The sequence below is a fragment of the Mytilus californianus genome, unplaced genomic scaffold (genome assembly GCF_021869535.1).
Source record: "Mytilus californianus isolate M0D057914Y unplaced genomic scaffold, xbMytCali1.0.p SCAF_2, whole genome shotgun sequence".
Taxonomy (NCBI): domain Eukaryota; kingdom Metazoa; phylum Mollusca; class Bivalvia; order Mytilida; family Mytilidae; genus Mytilus; species Mytilus californianus.
Window position 1 is genome coordinate 129,239,026 of NW_026262668.1, and position 21,345 is coordinate 129,260,370.

At 32.4% G+C, this 21,345-nt stretch overlaps 1 protein-coding gene across 8 annotated transcripts in view; it reads right to left on the reverse strand.

Moving 5' to 3' along the window:
• LOC127731003 (glycoprotein-N-acetylgalactosamine 3-beta-galactosyltransferase 1-B-like) overlaps positions 1–21,345 on the reverse strand; it is a 155,689-nt gene that overhangs the window by 60,977 nt on the left and 73,367 nt on the right. For 4 of the 8 annotated variants that reach the window (XM_052239718.1, XM_052239713.1, XM_052239715.1 and 1 more), the window contains exons 4-5: positions 15,049–15,707; positions 8,750–9,145 (exon numbers count right to left, since the gene is read on the reverse strand). The exons of 3 other annotated variants lie outside the window; for them this stretch is intronic. In XM_052239718.1, coding sequence (XP_052095678.1) covers positions 8,999–9,145; positions 15,049–15,707 — 806 coding nt within the window. In that variant the 3' untranslated portion in view covers positions 8,750–8,998. Of the gene's footprint in view, positions 1–8,749; positions 9,146–15,048; positions 15,708–21,345 lie in introns of those variants that run through there. One more of the 8 variants, XM_052239714.1, reaches the window with a different exon arrangement.

A 21,345-nucleotide genomic window follows, 5' to 3' on the forward strand; every position in this document is an offset into this window, starting at 1 on the left:
ACTGCACTGTCTTTACCATCAGAATTTGAAGTTTATCCTCAGGGCAAAGTTTGTAATATATTAGTCTTGTATATTCAAAGCAAACTATCATTACTGTATATCGATAGCAGCTATTTACTTATATGATCTCTTGTTAATAATAATCCACAATTGATTTCTTAACTGTCATAAAATGCTCCGCGAGGCGCAGCTTCATACGACAGCAGAGATAGAACCCTGAATTGTTGAGGCAAGTATGGACACTATATTCAAGCTTGATACAGCTCTGAATTTGAATTGTGATTAAATATTTGACACATCATAGGTTTCTGACAGAATCAATGTGGTGAAAAAACTGAAAAAATTGAAATTGGACTTTTACCTATTATGGTCCATTATCCAAAATCTAAATACACGGTTAGATTCAGCATATCAAAGAACCCCAAGAATTGATTTTTGATGAAATCAAACAGAGTTTAAGTTTGGACCCTTTGGACCTCAAGATGGATCAGTTTGATAACAGGGCCCAAAATCTAAAATCTAAATACATGTCAAGGTTAGATTCAACATATCAAACGACTTCATATGTTAAATTTTTTTTCAAATCAAACGAAGTTTAGTTTTGGACCCCGATTTGCAGATTCGTCATATTCAAGTACACCAAGAATTTAATTAATTTATTTATTAATGGACAATATTAGCTAAGCTTTAAAGGGGTTTGCTTCATCATAAAAAGAAATATATATATCTATATAACATTCTGAAAATCAATTTGTACAGAATAACAATTAAACCTACCACGAAGTTCTTCAACAAATTAATCAAAAAAATTAAGAAAAAACAACAATTTCCAAAATATTACAGTCGTACAAAATCGCATTAAAATGATGATAAATTGAAAATCAGCTTAACAGCCACACCACTTAAAAAACAAAAAATTTTAGAATACATTTGTCACTCCAATTATAAGTTTGTTATTTGATGAATATCACATGTTTTGTTTTCTTGATAATAGGTGGTAATTGCTGCATGAATGAATTAAAAGTTATAACACTTATCCATATTCATAAATGCGAACATTTAGTTAATTACAAATGTAAATATGTAATACAAATTGTGTGAAGTTTTTATAGGAAGAAAAAAATATTTCGTTTTTTTTTAATAATAATAAAAAATAATAATGATTTTTTATTTAAAGAAGGTTACACAGAAGGGTTTAGATGAACACAGATTTGGACCAACTTGAAAACTGCACAAAATCAAAATTCTAATCGTATTGTTAGATTCAGCATATCAAAGAACCCCTAGAATTCAATTTTTATTAAAATTAAGCTAAGTTTAATTTTGGACCCTTTGGACATTAATGTGGACCAATTTGAAAACGGGCCCCAAAATTAAAAATCTAAATACACGGTTAGATTCAGCATATTAAAGAACCACAAGGATTAAAGACTTCGAATTAAACGCGTTTGAAATAGGTCAAGAAATAAGCAATTTATACATAGTATTGTTTTGGACCCTTTTTCATGTTTTTCCTAAACCGTTAGGGTCATAATCCCCATAATCAATCCAAACCGTCCTTTCATGGTATGGAACCTTATGTATAAATTCATAGCGATCCATACACTTATACACAAGTTATTGTCCTGAAACAAGAAAAATGAATTGCTTTAGCCCCTTTTTGGCCTATAACAACTAGGACAATAACACCCAAAATCAATCTCAATCTTCCTATTGTGGTATGGAACTTTATGCTACAATTTCATAGAGATCCATACACTTATATTCAAGTTATTGTCTGGAAACCAAAATGTCTTTGGACGACGACGCAAACATCGCCATAACATAATACGAATGCAAAAATTTTGCGGTCGTATAAAAAGAAATGTCTTTAATTGACCATTAACTGAATGCTGAAATAAATTGGCATTTGTTTTTGAATTATAATAGGATCCACAACATGGAAGAAAATGTGATGGCTTCCGGGGAACATTAGACCACTCCAGTTTTTGGTAGGGTTTGTGTTGTTTAGTCCTTAGTTTTCTATGTTGTGTTTTGTATATTGCTGTTTGTCTTTTGTTGTCGTTTTTCGTTTTTTGTCATGGTGTTGTCTGTTTGTAATCGACTTTAAAGTTTGAATATCAACTTGGTATCTTCAGTTTCTCTTAAAGTATGAATATCGTAAATAACTAATCTTTTTTGAGTATATTCTACACACAAATTGATTCGATGTGTGTTCTAAAACACAACTGTTCTCAAATTACATTTAACATTACAAATGAAATCAATATGTACTCAATAAGTATTCTTTATAAGAATCAACGTTCCATATAATTATACTGGTTAGTGATGGGTAAATCTATTAGTAACATGAATGGTAAATTTTCCATTGATCTTCGAGTGAGTTAACTTCAGTTATTTTTAGAGGAGTGCGTTAACTGAATGATTTTTTAGTTATTGCACTCTCCAGTCCCGCCGCGTGTCGCTTGTCATAGGAAAAGCAAAGAATGGGAGGAGCTTAGACTAGTGCTCTAACTTCCATCTCAAAAGTTGGTATTTCACTGTCTAGCTCCGCCTCCTTGGCCTAGTAAACTAAGAAATCAATGACGATAAAATGTCCTAATAAATGTAAACAAAATGGATACACAAAAATATATCAAAAAACAAATCGAGAAAAGGGGATGAGGGGGCTTAAGGGGCTTACCCTAACACTAGCCAAACTTTTTGATTGACATATTGAAAAGTACAGTAAAGTTTTATTGGTCAGCATTTAACCTTTGACGTGTGTCATAGCCCATTAATGTTACAAATCATATATAACCACGCTTTACTCATTAACATATTTAATCCACTCAAAGCTACGCTTTTCGTGAGTTAAATACGTTAATTCCTAAAAGGCGTGCTATATATATAACTTAATCCATACTAATGTGAACAATCGAATGAAAGTTGTGGGTCCAAAGATCAGACAATCTCAACTTTTATAATGTTTTCGCAAGTCCTCAGATCTAGTATTTATTGTGGTTTTGTCTAATATCATTTTCAAAATATTTGAATATCAGCAAATTTGATGCAATTACAGAGTAAATCACGAAGATGTTTTTTTTTTTAACTATCTCTTCTACAGTAAGCTTTGTTGTTCGGAAAAGTAATTCGTTGATGTTCGGGTGTGGACTTACTCTCGGTCCTTTTTGTTTTCGTTCGCTCTTTAACGTTTACATAAGGGTTTGGACTTTCAATTATTCGGCATCAATTATCACTGAAGAGACATAAAATGTCAAAATGCGCATCTGATGCATTTGTATCTTTAATGCTATTGATGACTTCACTAATATTTTTTTCCATAATTTTGATGGTACATTTCATTGGCAACATTGAAAACAAAAATTGGTACTTGTATGCAACACTATCAATTATATCAAGTAAATTTGAGTCAACAGTTGTTTTCATACGCTAAAATCCACAGGCATTTTGTCTCTGAAAATAAAATTCCTATATACCTAAATAAAACACAAGGTACTTAACTCGCACTTTTGAAAAATGTCACCCGGTCGCGAACTACCGTTATATTTCGATTTCTCGGTTGTCTACCCCACTTAAACTTGTTATGCCGTAAATCTAAATTCATTTATCTATGACTATGGTGTATAACAGGCCTACCTTTGTTGTCGGAATCATTCGTAGCAGGCCTCCTCAAGTATGTAAACCTTAATTATTTCGTCTTCCCACAGCCGATTGGAAATATAACTCACAGTAAATGATGAATTATAAAAAGCATTTCCAAAAACCCGTTAGTTTTAGTCTGAATATATGAATAACACATAGCTGAGAGGGTGATAGAGCAGATTGTTACCCCTCGAAAAGACATTGTCAACCTTGGCAAAATCACCCTCTCACCTATGTGTTATTTAATTTATTATACTGAATGTTCTGTTATTACTGTCTATTAAATTTCAAATTCAAAATAATAAACTATGTCGTCTTGTACATAACAATCATCCGTATTTTTTTAAAGCGCAAACTTGAGCAAGCGTCTCCGTGAAGGGTAATAGAGTATTTGCCATGGGATAGAGTAAATTGTCTCCCTCGTATTAACTAATCAAAATCTGGCATTTTGACTTGAAGTATAATAATAGAACTTATCATCCAGAATGTAAATTTGTAAATAAAGGCAATAGTAGTATACCGCTATTTGAAATTCATAAATCGATTGAGAAAAAAACAAATCCGGGTTACAAACTAAAACTGAGGGAAACACATCAAATATAAGAGGAGAACAACGACACAACAGAAACACATCACTAAAATGCAACACACACAGAAACGAACTATAATATAACAATGGGCATTTTCCTGACTTGGTACAGGACATTTTAAGAAAAAATGGTGGGTTGAACCTGGTTTTGTGGCTAGCCAAACCTCGCACTTTTATGGCAATGTTAAATATAACATTCAAATGACACCATTACATGACATGAATGCAGTACAACATTACGGACAGAGAATTACGCAAATAAACAATACAATATAGTACATTTGGACAACGAAACAACAGAAATACTGAAGTGAACAAATAACAAACGACAATGCAACACACACAGAAACAAACTAAACGATAACAATTGCCATTTTTAAGATTTTAAGAAAAAATTGGTGGGTTGAACCTGGTTTTGTGGTTAGCCAAACCTCCCGCTTTTATGGCAATGTTAAATATAACATTAAAATGACAAGATTACATGACAGGACTACAATACAAATAAATGGGAGAACATACAGGACAGAGACACACACAAATAATAGCTATCAAAAGGTACCAGGCTTATAATTTAATACGCCAAACGCGCGTTTCGTCTACATAAGACCCATCAGTGACGCTCAGATCAAAAACGTTCGAAGCCAAAACAAGTACAAAGTTTAAGAGCATTGAGGACCAAAAGTTCTAAACAGTTGTGCCAAATACGGCTACGGTTATATGCCTGGGATAAGAAAATCTTTAGTATTTAGAATAATTCATACTTTTGCAAACAGTAAATTTATAAAAATGACTATATAATAGATATACATGTTAACAACGAAGTGGTGAATAACTACAGAATAAAAACGAATACGTAAAACAACCTAAATCAGCACTTAAAAAAGGCATAGCCGGACAACGTATTATATGTAAAAAGTAAAATCACAAAAATACTGAACTCCGAGGAAAATTCAAAACGGAAATTCCCTAATCAAATGGCAAAATCAAATGATAAAACACATCAAACGAATGGACAACAACTGTCATATTCTTGACTTGGTACAGGCATTTTCAAATGTAGAAAATGGTGGATTGAACCTGGTTTTATAGCGCTTAACCTCTCACTTGTATGACAGTCGCATCAAATTCCGTTATATTTACAACGATGCGTGAACAAAACAGACATAATAGGTAAAATAGTCACAATATGGGTACAGCTGTTATCACTGTGTCACAATCCCAAAACAAACAAATATTTAACAAAAAAGCACAAAAAAGTAAAATTACAAAAATACTGAACTCCGAGGAAAATTCAAAACAGAAAGTCCCTAATCAAATGGCAAAATCAAATGATAAAACACATCAAACGAATGGACAACAACATTGTTAAGCAGCTATAAAATTTAAAAACCACGCGTGTCTGACGTCAGAAAATGTAAACGTCACATAGAAAGAAATTTTGTCGTTCAAAATATTTTCAAAAAAAATTATAATTTCACATGGGGAATGGTGGCATACAGGGTTAAAAAAATCAAAAGTTGTGTTAGAACTTATTTCAGAAACAGACAGAGATTTAAAATTATCCAGAAGTTCTTTAGAATTTTTAAGAATCCACATATGGCTAATACCACTTCACGAGTAAAATAATTTTGTCGTTTGCGGTTCAAAGTATTTTCAAATTATAATAGAACAATAACATAATGACATATAATAGAACAATAACATAATGACGGGATCTTTAAAAGTACAGAGTCACGTCATATGAAAGAAACACAAAAAGTCGCACATACAAAACACACCAGCAAAAATGAAAGATAATACAAACACATTGACGGGATGTATAAGTACCGAGCCACGTCAAATGGATATCACAGAAAACAGACCAAACAGTAAAAGTAAGCCGAAGAGATCGACGCACAATGTGACGTCACATATAAATTTATATAAATTTCCAAAAAATAGGATAGAGTTCAAGATTAGGTTTGTAATACAGATATAACATGTATTAATAACAATAAAAATAACAATACTTATTAATATACAATAGTAGTAATTAGATAATTAATTGTATTATCAAGCCATGTCGGTATTTCTTCTAAATCAAACTGTAAACCAAATATATCGAATAAATTTAGTTGACCCAAACTAAAATCTTATAAATGAACTGGGTGATTAATTATCTTTACCGTAACACACGAATAGAACTGAAAACATAAGATTTAAAACTACAAACGATAAGACATTTGACAAAATCCGATGAGAATAACAAATATAACATCAAAACTAAATACTTGGATTTTGGATAGAAAAATACCGTGACACGTCTTATAGCAATGCGAATTCACACTCACCAAAACAGTCACAATCGGGAATAAGTCACGTTCGGTACTTAAAAGATCAGACGACGTAATTGCAAACTACAATCTAACACGTGGTAAAAATGTCCTTTGTTAGTTTGGACAAAGACACATCTATGAATCAACCAATTCGTGATGGTATCCATAAAATTTACGGAGTGTCATTTTTAATCCGTCCTCCTCATAACTTTGTTGGAGCAGTTTCTGCGTTAGGAGTACACTCCTGTATATGAAGTCCGTATAGTGTGAACATGCACGAGCATAACGTATCAAATGAGACATGTAAACACCATACGAAGGGGCAGCGGGTATGTTACTGCTGAGAAATGAGAAATTGATAAATGGAAGTTGAAATCGTCCCGTTTATCACAGATTTTCGTGTGAAATCGTCCATCTGTGTCAATATTGAGGAAAAGATCAAGGTATGAAGCAGTCCTTCTAGTATCAGTAGTATCCTTAATTTCAAGGTCACTGGGGTATATGAGATGTAAGTATTGGCTGAAATATGGGTTATTCAATGATAGGACATCATCAATATATCTGAAAGTAAAATTAAAGAATTTCGCAAGGTGCTTTTTCTTTTTGTCTTTTAGAAGATTCTGAGTGAATTCTGCTTCATAAGAGTACAAAAACAAATCGGTCAGTAGGGGTGCACAATTAGTACCCATTGGAATACCGACTGTCTGTTGAAATATCAGTCCTCCAAACTCAACAAATATAATGTCGATCAAAAAGTCCAGCATTTTGATAATATCATCTTCAGTATATTTTCTGGTAGATTCAGTTTGGTTCTTCACAAAATATGAATTATTGTAACCCAAAACAAGAAATTTGTATCTACGATTCCCATTTTTATAGAAAAAGCTCTGTTTAATGAGATGGTGAAGTCGATCTTTCAACTGAGCATGGGGAATAGTAGTGTAAAGCGTAGAAAAATCAAAAGTCTTTATGTTGCTGCAAAATTGCAAAGATTGTGATCGAAGATTAAGCAGTAGATCTTTCGAATTTTTGAGAATCCACATCTGGTTAACACCACTGGTAGAATATATCTCATCACAACATTTTTGAAGCCCATCTTTAACTGTAGAAAGAATAGTAGTCAGTACTTTAGATAGATGTTTAGTCGAACATTTTGATGACCCAGCTATGTATCGTTCTTTATATGGAGTTTTGTGAAGTTTTGGTATCCAGTATAATGACGGTAAATTTTCTTCGTTTTCTTTGATGTTGATACTAAAAGAAAGAAGGACAGATTTGTGATTTTGTAAAATTTCATCCTTGGTAAATGATGTTAAAGAATATGTACGATTACCAGTTGTTCTATTTATTCCAAGTTCTGTTGTGAGACATTGCAAATAATGGTTTTTACATATGAAGACAATATTATTGGAGGCTTTATCTGCTGGAACAACGACATAGTTGTCATGCAAAGAGGATAAAGCATCCACAACCTCCGGATTCTTGAAAGGGTAGTAACTCTTGTGCTTATAGTACATCGTAGTTTCTGAATGCGCTTCTGAATGCATGATCGAACTAAAACATTCCGTGAAAACAATCTAACAAGTGTTATTTGTGGGAAGACGAAATAATTACGGTTGACATACTTGGGGAGGCCTGCTACGAATGATTCCAACAACAAAGGTAGGCGTGATATACACCATTGTGTAGATAAATTAATATAGATTAACGGCATAACAAGTTTGAGTGGGGTAGACAACCGAGAAATCGAAATATAACGGAAGTTCGCGACCGGGTGTTATTTTTCAAAAATGCGAGTTAAGTACCAGGTGTTATATTAAGGTATATAGGAAATTTTTTTTCAGTGACAAGTCCCTGTGCTAAAATCTTATAAATCAATTTCAAAGATACAAATCAAAGTGAAAATAAAATCTTAGGGAACCGCGTCTCTTGCTACAAAAAAAATGTATTATAAAATGAAAGAAAAGTTTCTTGCTAGTTACTATGTAACTACCTTATTTAATATATTTTGTCTTTTAAACATATTGGTAATTAATAAATAAAATGCATCTAAACAAATGTCCAATTTACTTCTTAATATGAACCAGCATGTATTATATGTAATTGTTTAATATTTGCTTACGTCGAATTTTAATACCATTGAAATAATTATGATCGATTTCAGCACTTAACAAATATGGCCTAATATATGCACATTCAATTAGGTTCATTTGTTAGTAAAGAATTTATACTCTTTGATTTATTCAATTTTTGCAGTTCAACCCAAGAAGATCTAATCCCGGAACTTCGGTCAATGGTCAATCAAGTGAACACTAAAAGCGACTGTAAATTACTTCGGTCGAGTAACTAATTCGTTGGTAAACTCAATTATATTAACAGAACACGACAATGATATGCTATTTCCAAAACTTTTTGATTCAGATCCGTAAAATTAACTCGGCTTAATAAATTAATGTTCATTGTGCACATTCAGATGTTGATGTCCTGATTCTATTCCGTATGGACGTAAATGGTATATGTAAAACTCTAATGCGTACATTTTCTGTGGAGGCACATAATGAAAAGATATGGCATAGTCACTTATACTTTCTGTTCCCTGTAAAAGACAATATAGATTATTAAAACCTTGTGTTATACATAAAGAAATGATGTATTTCATTTTTCCGTGACACATCATGTTGGGCAGTTTTGTGTCAACAAAATCTCAAAAGCTACTTACCACAGAGAAGCGAACGGAATACTTATTGATATATTGTGTGTTGGTTATTTACTCTAAAGAAATTAACGTAATATTATAAATTACACAGTGTGCTAGTGACCTAATATCATATATATGGGGTCAGTAACTTCCATATGGGGTGATATCGAAGTGTGCTAGTGACCTAATACGATATATTGGGTCAGTAACTTCCATATGGGGTGATAGCGAAGTGTGCTAGTGACCTTATACGATATATTGGGTCGATAACTTTCATATGGGGTGAGAGCGAAACTCGAATTTACTTACCCTATATATATATATCACATTAGATCACTAGCACACTGTATAACGAATTTATCTTAACATGTGGCATTTAGACTAGTGGCGAATACTTAGAGCATATGGGATTAAAAAAAAAATAGTCGAGCTTATCAAAAGTCTCATCAACAATTTCACTTGCAGTTTATGGCATAGCAACATCTGGTTTGATGTAAAAACAGGAGTTAAACAAGGGTTTGTGATGTCTGCTCTTCTTTTCAATTTGGGCATAGACTGGGTAATGAGAAAAACAAAAGAAGATGCTCCAAGAGGAATAAGATGGAACATTTCATCAACATTAGAAGATCTTGATTTTGCTGACGATCTTCCTCTTTTATCACATACCTATCACCATTTACAAGAGACAACTAACCGCCTTTTTCAACTGATTTTTATAGTTTGTTCTTATGTTGTGCTGTTACAACACTGTCCCAGGTTAGGGGAGGATTGAGCGCTCAAAAACATGTTTAACACCGCCACATTCTTTATGTGCCTGTCCCAAGTCAGGAGCCTGTAGTTCAGTGGTTGTCGTCGGTTTAAGTCTGTCATATATGTTTTTCGTTAATTGTTTTGTTATAAATTAGGCCGTTAGTTTTTCTCAATTGAATTGCTTCATATTTTTCATGTCGGGGCACTTTATAGCCGACTATACGGTATGGGTTTTTCTCATTGTTGAAGGCCGTACGGTTGCCTAGATTTGCTAACATCCACTTTATTTGAACTTTGGTTGTTGTCTCATTGGGAATCATACCTAATCTCCTTATTTTTATATTAATAACTTTGCAAGCCATGTTGGACTTAAAATCAGTCAGACAAAAACAGAAGTCAATCGTTAATCATCAATTTCTTCGTCTGTTGTCCGGGCAAAACGTTTCAGATTTTTCCTCAACGTCGTGTTGTTTTTATAAAGGGACGTAACACCACTACTTACTGTGTATTAAAATAAACCACGCCTACTAACCCAATATTTAATATACACTGTCTCTACGTGGTCGCTTTTGATTAGTGATATTCCTAGAAATGTATAGGAGGTAAGGCAATGATTGACATATTGTTTGTTGGTTGCTTCTGTAAAATACCGTAGAAAAGTGAATAATATACTTGATAGAATGTTGGTTATCTACCGTTGAGTAGTGGAAATTAAACTTATTGATAGATTCTTTATTCGTTGCTTACTAATTACGTAAGTGGTAATGAGTTTGTAGGCTCCAATTTTAAACCAGTTCCGTAGTTGTTTTGCCTGCTAAGCTACCATTGCCTTGACAATTTAGCTAGCTACGGTACCAGTATTACTTAGTTAGAAACTCAGTAGTAGGGTTGACAAATATTCAAAATGAAGGTATGTTAGCATCAACTGCAGGTTTAACCTCAAATGGTCTTGACCTGCAGAAATACATTTTACCTTTCGGAACACATCCACCCGTCCTGAAACAATATAACATTCTTACTATTTTCTAAGGCATTTCAAATACTGGTGTGTACTATAAAAGAAAGGCGAAAGATACCAAAGGGACATTAAAACTCATAAGTAGAAAAGAAACTGACAACGCCATGGCTAAAAAAATAGAAAAAAATCATCAGACAAACAGACAAACAACAGTACACCAAACACAACACAGAAAACTAAAGACTGAGCAACATGAACACCACCAAAAATCTGAACAGATCCTGTTCCACATGTGGCACCCGTCGTGTTGCTCATGCAAGTACAAACCCGGTAATAAGTTTTGATAAAGAAATTAGTGTTGAAAAATGGAAAAATATTTATTCACTGGCTTTAAAATGAATTATAGAAATAAAATAAAAGCTTTTCAATACGAAATTGTATATAGAATAGTCTCTCATAACTACCTTCTTACAGATTTAACATACTAGTATACAAATGAATGTGTCAATTGTAAAGAGGTAAAAACTATAGAACATAAATTTTTTGAATGCAATAAAATAAAACATTTTTCGAGAGAATTTTCCAATTGGTGGTATTTTGTTTTAGGAGTAAGAATATTTTTTTAAAACAACACTGTATTTTTGTGTGTTAATTCTGATAACTTAGTTTTAAATAAACTCATCATGGATACCAGGATTGAAATTTAGTATTTGCGCCGACGCGCGTTTCGTCTACAATAGACTCATCAGTGACGCTCGAATCAAAAATGTAAAATGGCCAAATGAAGTACGAGTTGAAGAGCATTGAGAACCCAAAATTCCTAAACGTTTTGACAAATAAACTAAGGTTATCTATTCCTGAGGTCGAAAAGCGTAAGTATTTCAATAATTCAAAGTTTTGTAAACAGTTAATTTATAGTTATGACCATATCAATGATAATTCTTGTCAACACAGAAGTGCTGACTACTGGGCTGGTGATACCCTCGGGGAATTAAAACTCCACCAGCAGTGGCATCATCCCAGTGGTTGTAAATAAACTAATCATGGATACCAGGATTGAAATTTAGTATTTGCGCCGACGCGCGTTTCGTCTACAAAAGACTCATCAGTGACGAAATGATTGTATTCTACAGGCAAAGTATTACATTAACTATATCACACAAATAGACAGACTGCTAATATCTGTGCAAGATTTCCTTAATTTTTTTAAAAGACGTTGGGAAATTTTAGAATATCTATATCTTTCTAAAGACAAACACGAGTCATTTGTCGACAGAAGGGGGGTTATGGAATTTATTTAATTTATTTAGAATATGATTGTGCATTTAATGAACTATTCTTAAGAAAGTATCATATACAGTATATTCAAATCGACGATTTGTAAATCTTTATTATTTCTTAGTCGTTTAATAACATTGCCATATATTTCATGTACTTATGTTTTGTAACAATGTATGTATGCACTCTAGTTTGAACACTAAAAAGATCATTAACATTTATTTAAAAAGATTTGAATACGGAGTGTCTTTTTGTTGTGGGGATGTATAAGTACCCTGCCACGTCCACTTTGTGTTTTTGTTAGATGTATTTCTGCTTATAGTTTGTTCTTATGTTGTACTGTTACACCACTGTCCCAGGTTAGGGGAGGGTTGGTGCCTTCATACTAATTTAACCCCGCCACATTCTGTATGTGCCTGTCCAAAGTCAGGAGCCTGTAATTCAGTGGTTGCCGTATGTTGCTGTATATCATATTTGTTTTTCGTTCATTATTTTGTACATAAATCAGGCCGTTAGTTTTTTTGTTTGAGATGTTTTACATTTGTCATTACGGGGCATTTTATAGCTGACTATGTGGTATGGGTTTTAATCATTTTTGAAGGCCGTACGGTGACATATAATTGTTAATTTCTGTGTCATTTGGTCTCTTGTGGAGAGTTGTCTCATTGGCAATCATACCACATTTTCTTATTTTTATATGGTACAAAACATAAAAACCTATTAAGTTCTTACGAGATTCTTACCGAATAAGAACGAGTATTCTTAACATTAGAATGTAATGCTCCCGGGGCACAGCTTGATACGACCGCAGAGGTTGAAACCTGAACAGTTAGGGCAAGTATGGACACTACATTCAAGCTTGATACAGCTCTGAATTTGGGTTCTGATTAAATATTTGACACAGCATATGTTTCTGACACAACATCAATGTGGTCAAAGAACTGAAAAATTTAAAATTGGACTTTTACCTTTATTATGGTCCAATATCTAAAATCTAAATACACGGTTAGATTCAGCATATCCTAGTAAACCAAACATTTAATTTATTTATTTATTAAAGGAAAATATTAGCTAAGTTTTTAAAATGAACCATGAAGGAATTTAGTTTAAGCTGTAATTGGTATGAAACCTTTTACTAAATGAATTAATATTTGTTTGGTGTTTGATTATTGCTACAAGTGGGGTACGGATGGATCAGGTAATGATTGGAGTTTTTAAACATATTGTGACTTTGGGTGATGGGAAAGGGGAGGAAATTCATTTTTTTTTGACATTGTTAAACTGTTAGCATTTAAGAATTAATATTGATAATTAAGCAATTTTTGGAATGAATGATTTAATGGAAATGAAATGCAGAATAAAATTACATCTAGTTAAGAGGATAATGGAATTATAGTATTATGAACTGAAGATTTTTAAAATTTTTTGGCAAAGGATGATAAAATGTGATAAAATTGTGGCATGAAATTGGGCATGAATTGGTTATTTTGGTTTATGGAATTGTAATTCGACGTGATTGGGATGTTATTTCAATTAGAATTGTGAATTTGCGGTTAGAATTGTTCTGAAAAGGCATATCAAAAGGTGACATTAGTGCTGTGCTTTAGAGTGGATAATCATTAAATTGTTGTTTGAGTTATTCCTTTTGAACAAAAATGGCAATACGGAGGAAATGTTTTTTAAGTATATGTGGAAAATGTTTAAATCTTTATTGAAGTGGATTGATATATTTAAAGGGAATGTTGATAATTTGATAATTTTGGTGATGCATCTTTTTACCTATATAAAGTGCAGTAGACAATTGATTAGATGTTATAGAGGAGGTAATTTTTCATTACTAATTGGTTTTATGTATGACTTTGATTGTTAGAATGTTATTTTGAATCTATTTAATAAATTCGTATGGACCAAAATTTATGCTTGTGATTCATTTTAGATGGGGGGTTACTGCAATGCATATCTATATCTTTCAATGTCTAAGTGACATTTTAAAAGTTATCAAATTAGTATAAAATCCAAAATCTAAATATATTATTAGATTCGGCATAATGAAATCAATTTTAATTTTGCACCCTAATTTAGACCCACTAGAAAAAACGGCCCAAAATCAAAATTATAAATACACGGTAAGATAAAGCATATCAAAGAACCACAATATTTAAAGTTTATTTTAACCCCATTGAAATTGGTCAGAAATAATCAATTCAAACAAAGTTTAAATAATTTCTTATTTTTTACCCCTTTAAGGTCCCTTATTCCTAAGCAGATACAGCCATAATCCCGAAATTCAATCCAACCTTCCTTTTGTGGTATGAAACCTTGTGGTACAATTTCATACAAATCCATACCAATTTCATACAAATCCATACCAATTTCATACAAATCCATACATTTACACTCCAGTTGTTGTCCGGAAAAATGTTTGCTGCTGGTCCCTTTTTGGCCCAAAATTCTTACACGGTAAGGGCCATAACCCCCAAAATCAATCTCAACTTTCCTTTTGTGGTATGAAACCTTGTGGTACAATTCCATAGAGATCCATACACTTATACTCAAGTTATGTCTGGAAACCTAATGTCTTCGGACGACGACGACGACATCGCTATACCATTATACGGTTGCAATTTTTTGCGGTCGTATATCAGAGCACCATGCGCATATAAAACATACCCCTGTGTACAAATGTAACTGTGAATTATTTAACTTTGAATAAATTCTGCTGTTTGTTCCTTTGTCAATATAGTACAAACATGATTGAAAAAGATGAACAACACAATCCGAATATGTAATGAATTGTATGAGTATGGTTACTTACCTTTTTAGCGCCATTGGCGTCATATTGGTAATACCAATCAGGATATCCACCGAATAAATGAGTTTCTGGATCAAAACAATGGAATCTGCTTCTTCCTAATGCATCCGTTGAATTGACAGTTTTAACACCAAGATTCTCCATACACTTTCCAAGTTCTGCGTCCTCTGCACCACCATCTTGACGACATATTCGTGGGTTGTTCCCTTTTGTTACTAATCTTGTTAAAGCTTCTTTACTCAACACATAACCGGCACCGCCGCTATAATAACCTTGTTTTACAATTGTTTTAAAATGATGCCCAAAATAAACTGGGTCACTAGGTTTGTAATCATTCAAAAAATATCTCAGATTTTCAAGTATGACATAAGTGTCATCATCTGCTTTCATAAACCAATCAGCCTGGTCTTTATAATGTTGATATACGTATCTAAAAGCTTGCATAGTTTTACCAGTCAAATGTTCCCGTCCCTCTGATATATTTAACCCAATAGTAGGGAAACTAGTATTTGTAACGGAACTTATGAAAATAAGAATGTTGCATCTTTTAGCCCATGTTTTCTTTACATGGATGGCTTTTTTATCTAAATTTTGTGGACCAGTCATGACCCAGCACAATACTCGGATTTTCTTTTCAAGGTCCTTTGCTACCGAGTTATTATCTGAAATATAATAAATGATGTCAGAAAATTATATATTATTTAAGGAATGACTGTAATATTTTTTCTGTCTATGAAGAAATAACATCAAAAATGTGGTGCACACTGAATAACACGCGTAGCGGGTTATTTTAAAGTGTGCACCACATTTTTTATGTTATTTCGAATAGACAGAAAAAATATTACAGTCATTTCTTATAATTTAATTCTAAATTCCATTTTAAACCGTAGTAAACCATGAAAAAACGTTGATGACGTCACGGTCACATGACTAAATTATGTCTATGAGCTGATAAACAAAACAACGTCAGCCAATCAGAAGACGCGTTACATCCAAAATTAAATTATTACCTAATAAAGAATAACATACAGCTTGAAAAAGACCATTGGCATTAACTTCCCTTAGAGTTATTCTTTTTAGTGCCCGTTTGGAAAGCTGACTTCTTTTGATGGTTTCTTGTGAAGGTTTATCGAAGATGTCTTTTTTTCTTGTCGGTGGGGTACTGTCTCATTGCAATATAAATATATACCCAACCTTCTTACTTATTATTTTTATTTTAATATTTAAGCAAAAAACGTAAGTTTATTGATAAAAACGTCGGACGAAAATTCAATGAACACAAACTATAGCTTTTGTCTTTGGTTTAATTTGGTTGTTGTTTTCGTGACATCCTGATGAGTCAAGCCATTTCCAACTGTTTGTACAGTTTGTTCTTTAGTTGTGTATTTACAGGTTATGGGAGAGTTGAACTCTCACAAACTTGATTAAACCGAACGTAATCGGATGTTACTGTCCCAAGTCATGATCCTGTAATTCAATGGTTGTCACTGGTTGCCGTTACAATTGTTTCACATTTTGTCAAAATGGTTACTTTAGACAAAGAAATATAAAACTTTTATTTGAATATGCATAGTACAAAGCTTCTTATCGAATATAAAAATGTATATATAATAATTAAAACAAAGCATTATGCACATATAAAAAATACAACTGAATACAGCCATGCATCAATCAAAATAAACAGATTTCTATAGCAAGCTTTAATAAAAATTATATAGAACAGTCTGACAATTTCAAACTGCAACCCATGTGGAAAGCGCCTCTCTAGGCAGCTGTTTGCGACAACCGACTGCAGAGGTAAAAATCGAAAAGTTTTTAAAATGCTCTGGAAAGAAAACCATTAACGGAAGTTAATTATTTGAGTTGTTAGTAATAAATATATTCAGAAAGCAGCTTAATAAACAATTGAATAAAAAAAAAAGAGTTGCAGAGCAAAATGTAAAATAGCAAATATTAGAATTAAATGCAAACGGATGAGCGAAATTTCAAACCATTCCAAGACTGAAGCAAGTTTTTGAATTGAAAAAAAAATGTTTTCTGTCCTGAAATGGTATTGAAGATTGTTCCATACGTTAGCTTCAGCATATTTGAACCATCTTTTACTACAAGAAGATGTTCTTACTCCAGGGACATCTGTAATATAACCGTGTCTAAAATAATACTTATAAGTTTTAACTTTTAAAAGACTGTTGAAACACGAAGGAACTACATAAAATGTAAATTATTCACAAGCTTAAAAGTTTCTAAAGCCATAGTCATGATTCAGCGCATCAGAAGAGTTGCTATCGTAGTATAAAATAAGGAGATGTGGTATGATTGTCAAATATCAATAAGCCTTATCTGCATGTTGTAAATATGTGATTTGTAATCATCATAAATTAACCGAAGTTCTCTTTCTTGCACTTTTGCTAATTTTGTGGTATTTTTTCAGTAAAAAAATGCCAAGCAAAAGGACAGAAATTAAAATTAATGGCTGATAGCTGGTTATACGGTATGGGTTTTATTTTCTCATTGTTAAAGGCCGTACGGTGACCATATTGTTGCTTGCATCCACGTCATTTGGACTCTGGGGGATTAGCAATTACGTCATATCTCCTTATTTTTATATGCCAACAAAAATCTAAATCAGATTATGGAAGTATTATATTGACAGGAACTACAACGATTAAATAGAACTTATTTATTACCTGGGGAGCGCTGTAGAAAAGATGTGGAAACTGTCTAAGTACGTCATCGTTAATGTCCTTTTGTGACTATCTGCGATGCCGCCGTCATAAATTGACTAGAGATACTTCTTATCAATCACGTGGTGTCCCAGGTGATCGTACACATGCATTTTTTAAATAGTGAGCACTATTCGTTTAGTGAGCACTATTCGTAATATATTTGTATATTTACTTATATCTTTGTATGTTTGTACTACTGTACATACATTTATACTTCAGCTATTGTATTTAGATACATATGTATCTAGACAGTGTATACTTTACAGGTTTAGAATATTTTGGGAGTAGTAGTTTATTAGAACATACTCACGCATTCTCGTCCAATGGAAAATCAGAATTTTCCCTTCTATTTTTCATAGTACATGGCTTTCCATGCACTATATAATGCTATAGATATAAGAAGATGTGGTATGAGTGCCAATGAGACAAATCTCCATCCAAGTCAAAATTTATAAAAGTAAACCATTATAGGTCACAGTACGGTCTTCAACACGGAGCCTTGGTTCACACCGAAAAGTAAGCTATAAAGGGCCCCAAAAAATTACTAGTGTAAAACCATTCAAACGGGAAAACCAACGGCCTAATCTATATAAAAAACGAGAAACGAGAAACACTTATGAACCACATCAACAAACGACAACTACTGAACATCAGATTCCTGACTTAGGACAGGTGCATGAATATACATGAATGACTTTTCATTGTAGATTGATTATGAATGTGAATTCTTAAAAACTGCACTAACGAAGTGTTCAATCCCCCAAGGCAATTTCAAAAGGAAAAGAGCAAAAGAAAAAAATCATGAGTACTGTTGTTTGTCTAATCATTATAAATGAATTCAGGAGAATAGAACTATAAAAGCATTTTAAGTTGAGATTTTAACATTGTAAATGTTATTCAATGGAACATATATAGAACCCCCTAAAAAGAATTGAAATGGGGGCAAAGGTGCGGGTAAAATATATGCAGTATTTAATCTAATTTTTATATGAGACCTTGAACTCAATGTTTTAAGAAACAATGATTGTTGATAAAAAATCAAAGAAAATTTTTGAAAAAAAACAATAAATTCATCAATGGAAAAAAAAGCAAGCATCTGATGTTGAAACGATTGTTAATTAAAATTCATTGATGATGATTTATATAAAATTGTGTATTTTTTTTTTAAATGAAGGATTCCTAGATATATAAATTAAATTGTAACTGTAGCGAAAGAAATCTCCATTTTTGAATAATTTATCCTTTTTTGTCACAAAACTATCTCATTGCTCTTTTATTCCGTTAGTTGAAATGACCATAAAATGATTTACATCGCTTTTACTAATTAACCATGTTAACATTTAAAGTGAGCTAATATCAAAATTTGATTATTACAATGAGAGGCTAATTTTGTTATGTCACTCGAAGGTGTGAATGTGTTCTAAATTGGTCAGACAATACTTGGTCATATCCTTGGCTACGCCTTGGGCTTTTAATATTCATAAATCATGACCAAGTATTATCTAACCTATAATTATATATATATAATAGACATCTAAATTGCAACCTATTGGTAGCCGAGAGGTTTCGTCGATGTGTTGATGTCAGTCACACATAACAGATTTTAAGAAGGGGTTAGAACATACTCACCCCTTCTCGTCCAATGAAAAGTCAGTTTTTCCCTTTTAATTTTCATAGTACATGGCTTTCCATGCACTATAAAATGCTTTACATGAATGACTTTTCATTGTAGATTAATTATGAAAGGGAACTCTTAATAACTACACTAACGAAGGCATTCCTTGGGAAAATATCCTACTGATTAAAGATGAAAGAGAATAGAATTATAAAAAAACATTTTGAATTTTGCAAAATTTTAATGTTTATCATGGTATATACAATGTATATATAACAAACAAAAAATGAAATGGGGGCAAGGTGTAGGTAAAATAATCTTTTATTCAGTTTTGATACCAGACATTCGAGTCAATTATGATTTTTTTTCTTCAAGAAAACAATGTCAGACTGCTGATATATATAGCAAAGGATTTTTTTCGAAAAAAAAACACAATACATGTACATTCATCAATAAAAAGTAAACATCTGATGTTGAATGGTTGTAATTCAAATATTTATAGAGTAAGTTTTATAATTATCAAAAAATATACAAATTTCAAAAAACTGATTTATATAACATTGTGTGCTTTTTAAAATCAAGATTAAAATATTTAAAGTATTTTAAATTTTACCTGAAGCAGAAGAAAAACTCAATGTTTGAACAATTTATCCTTTTTGTCCTCACAAAACTATGTTAGTGCTATTTCATTCCATCCACTGAAATGATCATTACCTATGTTATACATTCCTTTTGTTAATCTAGTTAACACTTTATTATAAAAAGTGAATTCTTATCAAGGTTTGAATATTACAATTGGAAAGGATAATTTTGTTATGTCACTCGAAAGTGTGAATATGTTCTAAATTGGTCAGACATAATTGGTCATGTTTTATGAACATTTAAAAACCTCGGCTACGCCTTGGGCTTTAAATCTTCATAAAACATGACCAAGTTATGTCTAACCTTTACTTAATTCATTTCTTAATATAGTGTCTAAATATTTGCATAAGCCTGGAGTAATTTCGGTTTCATCGCATTCATGATGTGTTATTCAATAGAATTAAGTATTTTCTGATTGAACATTTTTGTATTTGAAGAGTGCCTACCATTTATTCGGAGCTTTGGAGACTATGCTTTACAGAATTTTCATGATTTATTATTAAACTCATCAGTGCAATTTCTCATCCAACATTGCTTTTTGTTTTTATTTGCGCATTATTAAGACAATTTTTATGTTCGTAGGAGCATAGCGAAGTACAACATAACTGAACTTGGGGTATGTCAGATTTAGACGATATTAGTACTTCTAACATTTAAAAATATAGATGAATACCATGATCATGGTGACAAGAGTAGCAAACATAGGCTCAAGTGTGTATGTAACGGTGTATATCTTCCTCTGTGATATTTTTTCCGGTGGAGAATTTGTCACAGTAAATTTTTTCCAGGCATGGTATTTCACGGGTAGATTTTTTCCAGAGGAGTGAAATTCTATCCATCTTTTACGGATAGTATTTGATAATAAATCTTTTCCGTTCCATACTTTACAGAACCTTGTGAAATACAATCCCATTGTCTACTATGTAAAAGAGGGACGAAAGATACCAGAGGGACAGTCAAACTCATTGATCGAAAACAAACTGACAACGCCATGGCCAAAAATAAAAAGACGAACAGACAAATAATAGTACAGATAACACAACATAGAAAACTAAAGACTTAGCAACACGAACCCCACCAAAAACTGGGGGTGATCTCAGGTGCTCCGGAAGGGTAAGCAGATCCTGTTCCACATGTAAGGTACTTGCAATCTATATATATATGACCATAATGACAAATGTGTCACCAAGGTAGAACATATTTGCATAATTTATCAATCAAAGGGAGGTAATTATGAGAATTTTTCATTTTATAGATGTTATATTCCGGAATCGATTTCAGTGAAATTTTTCCTTTTATCTTAATTTTTTATATTAA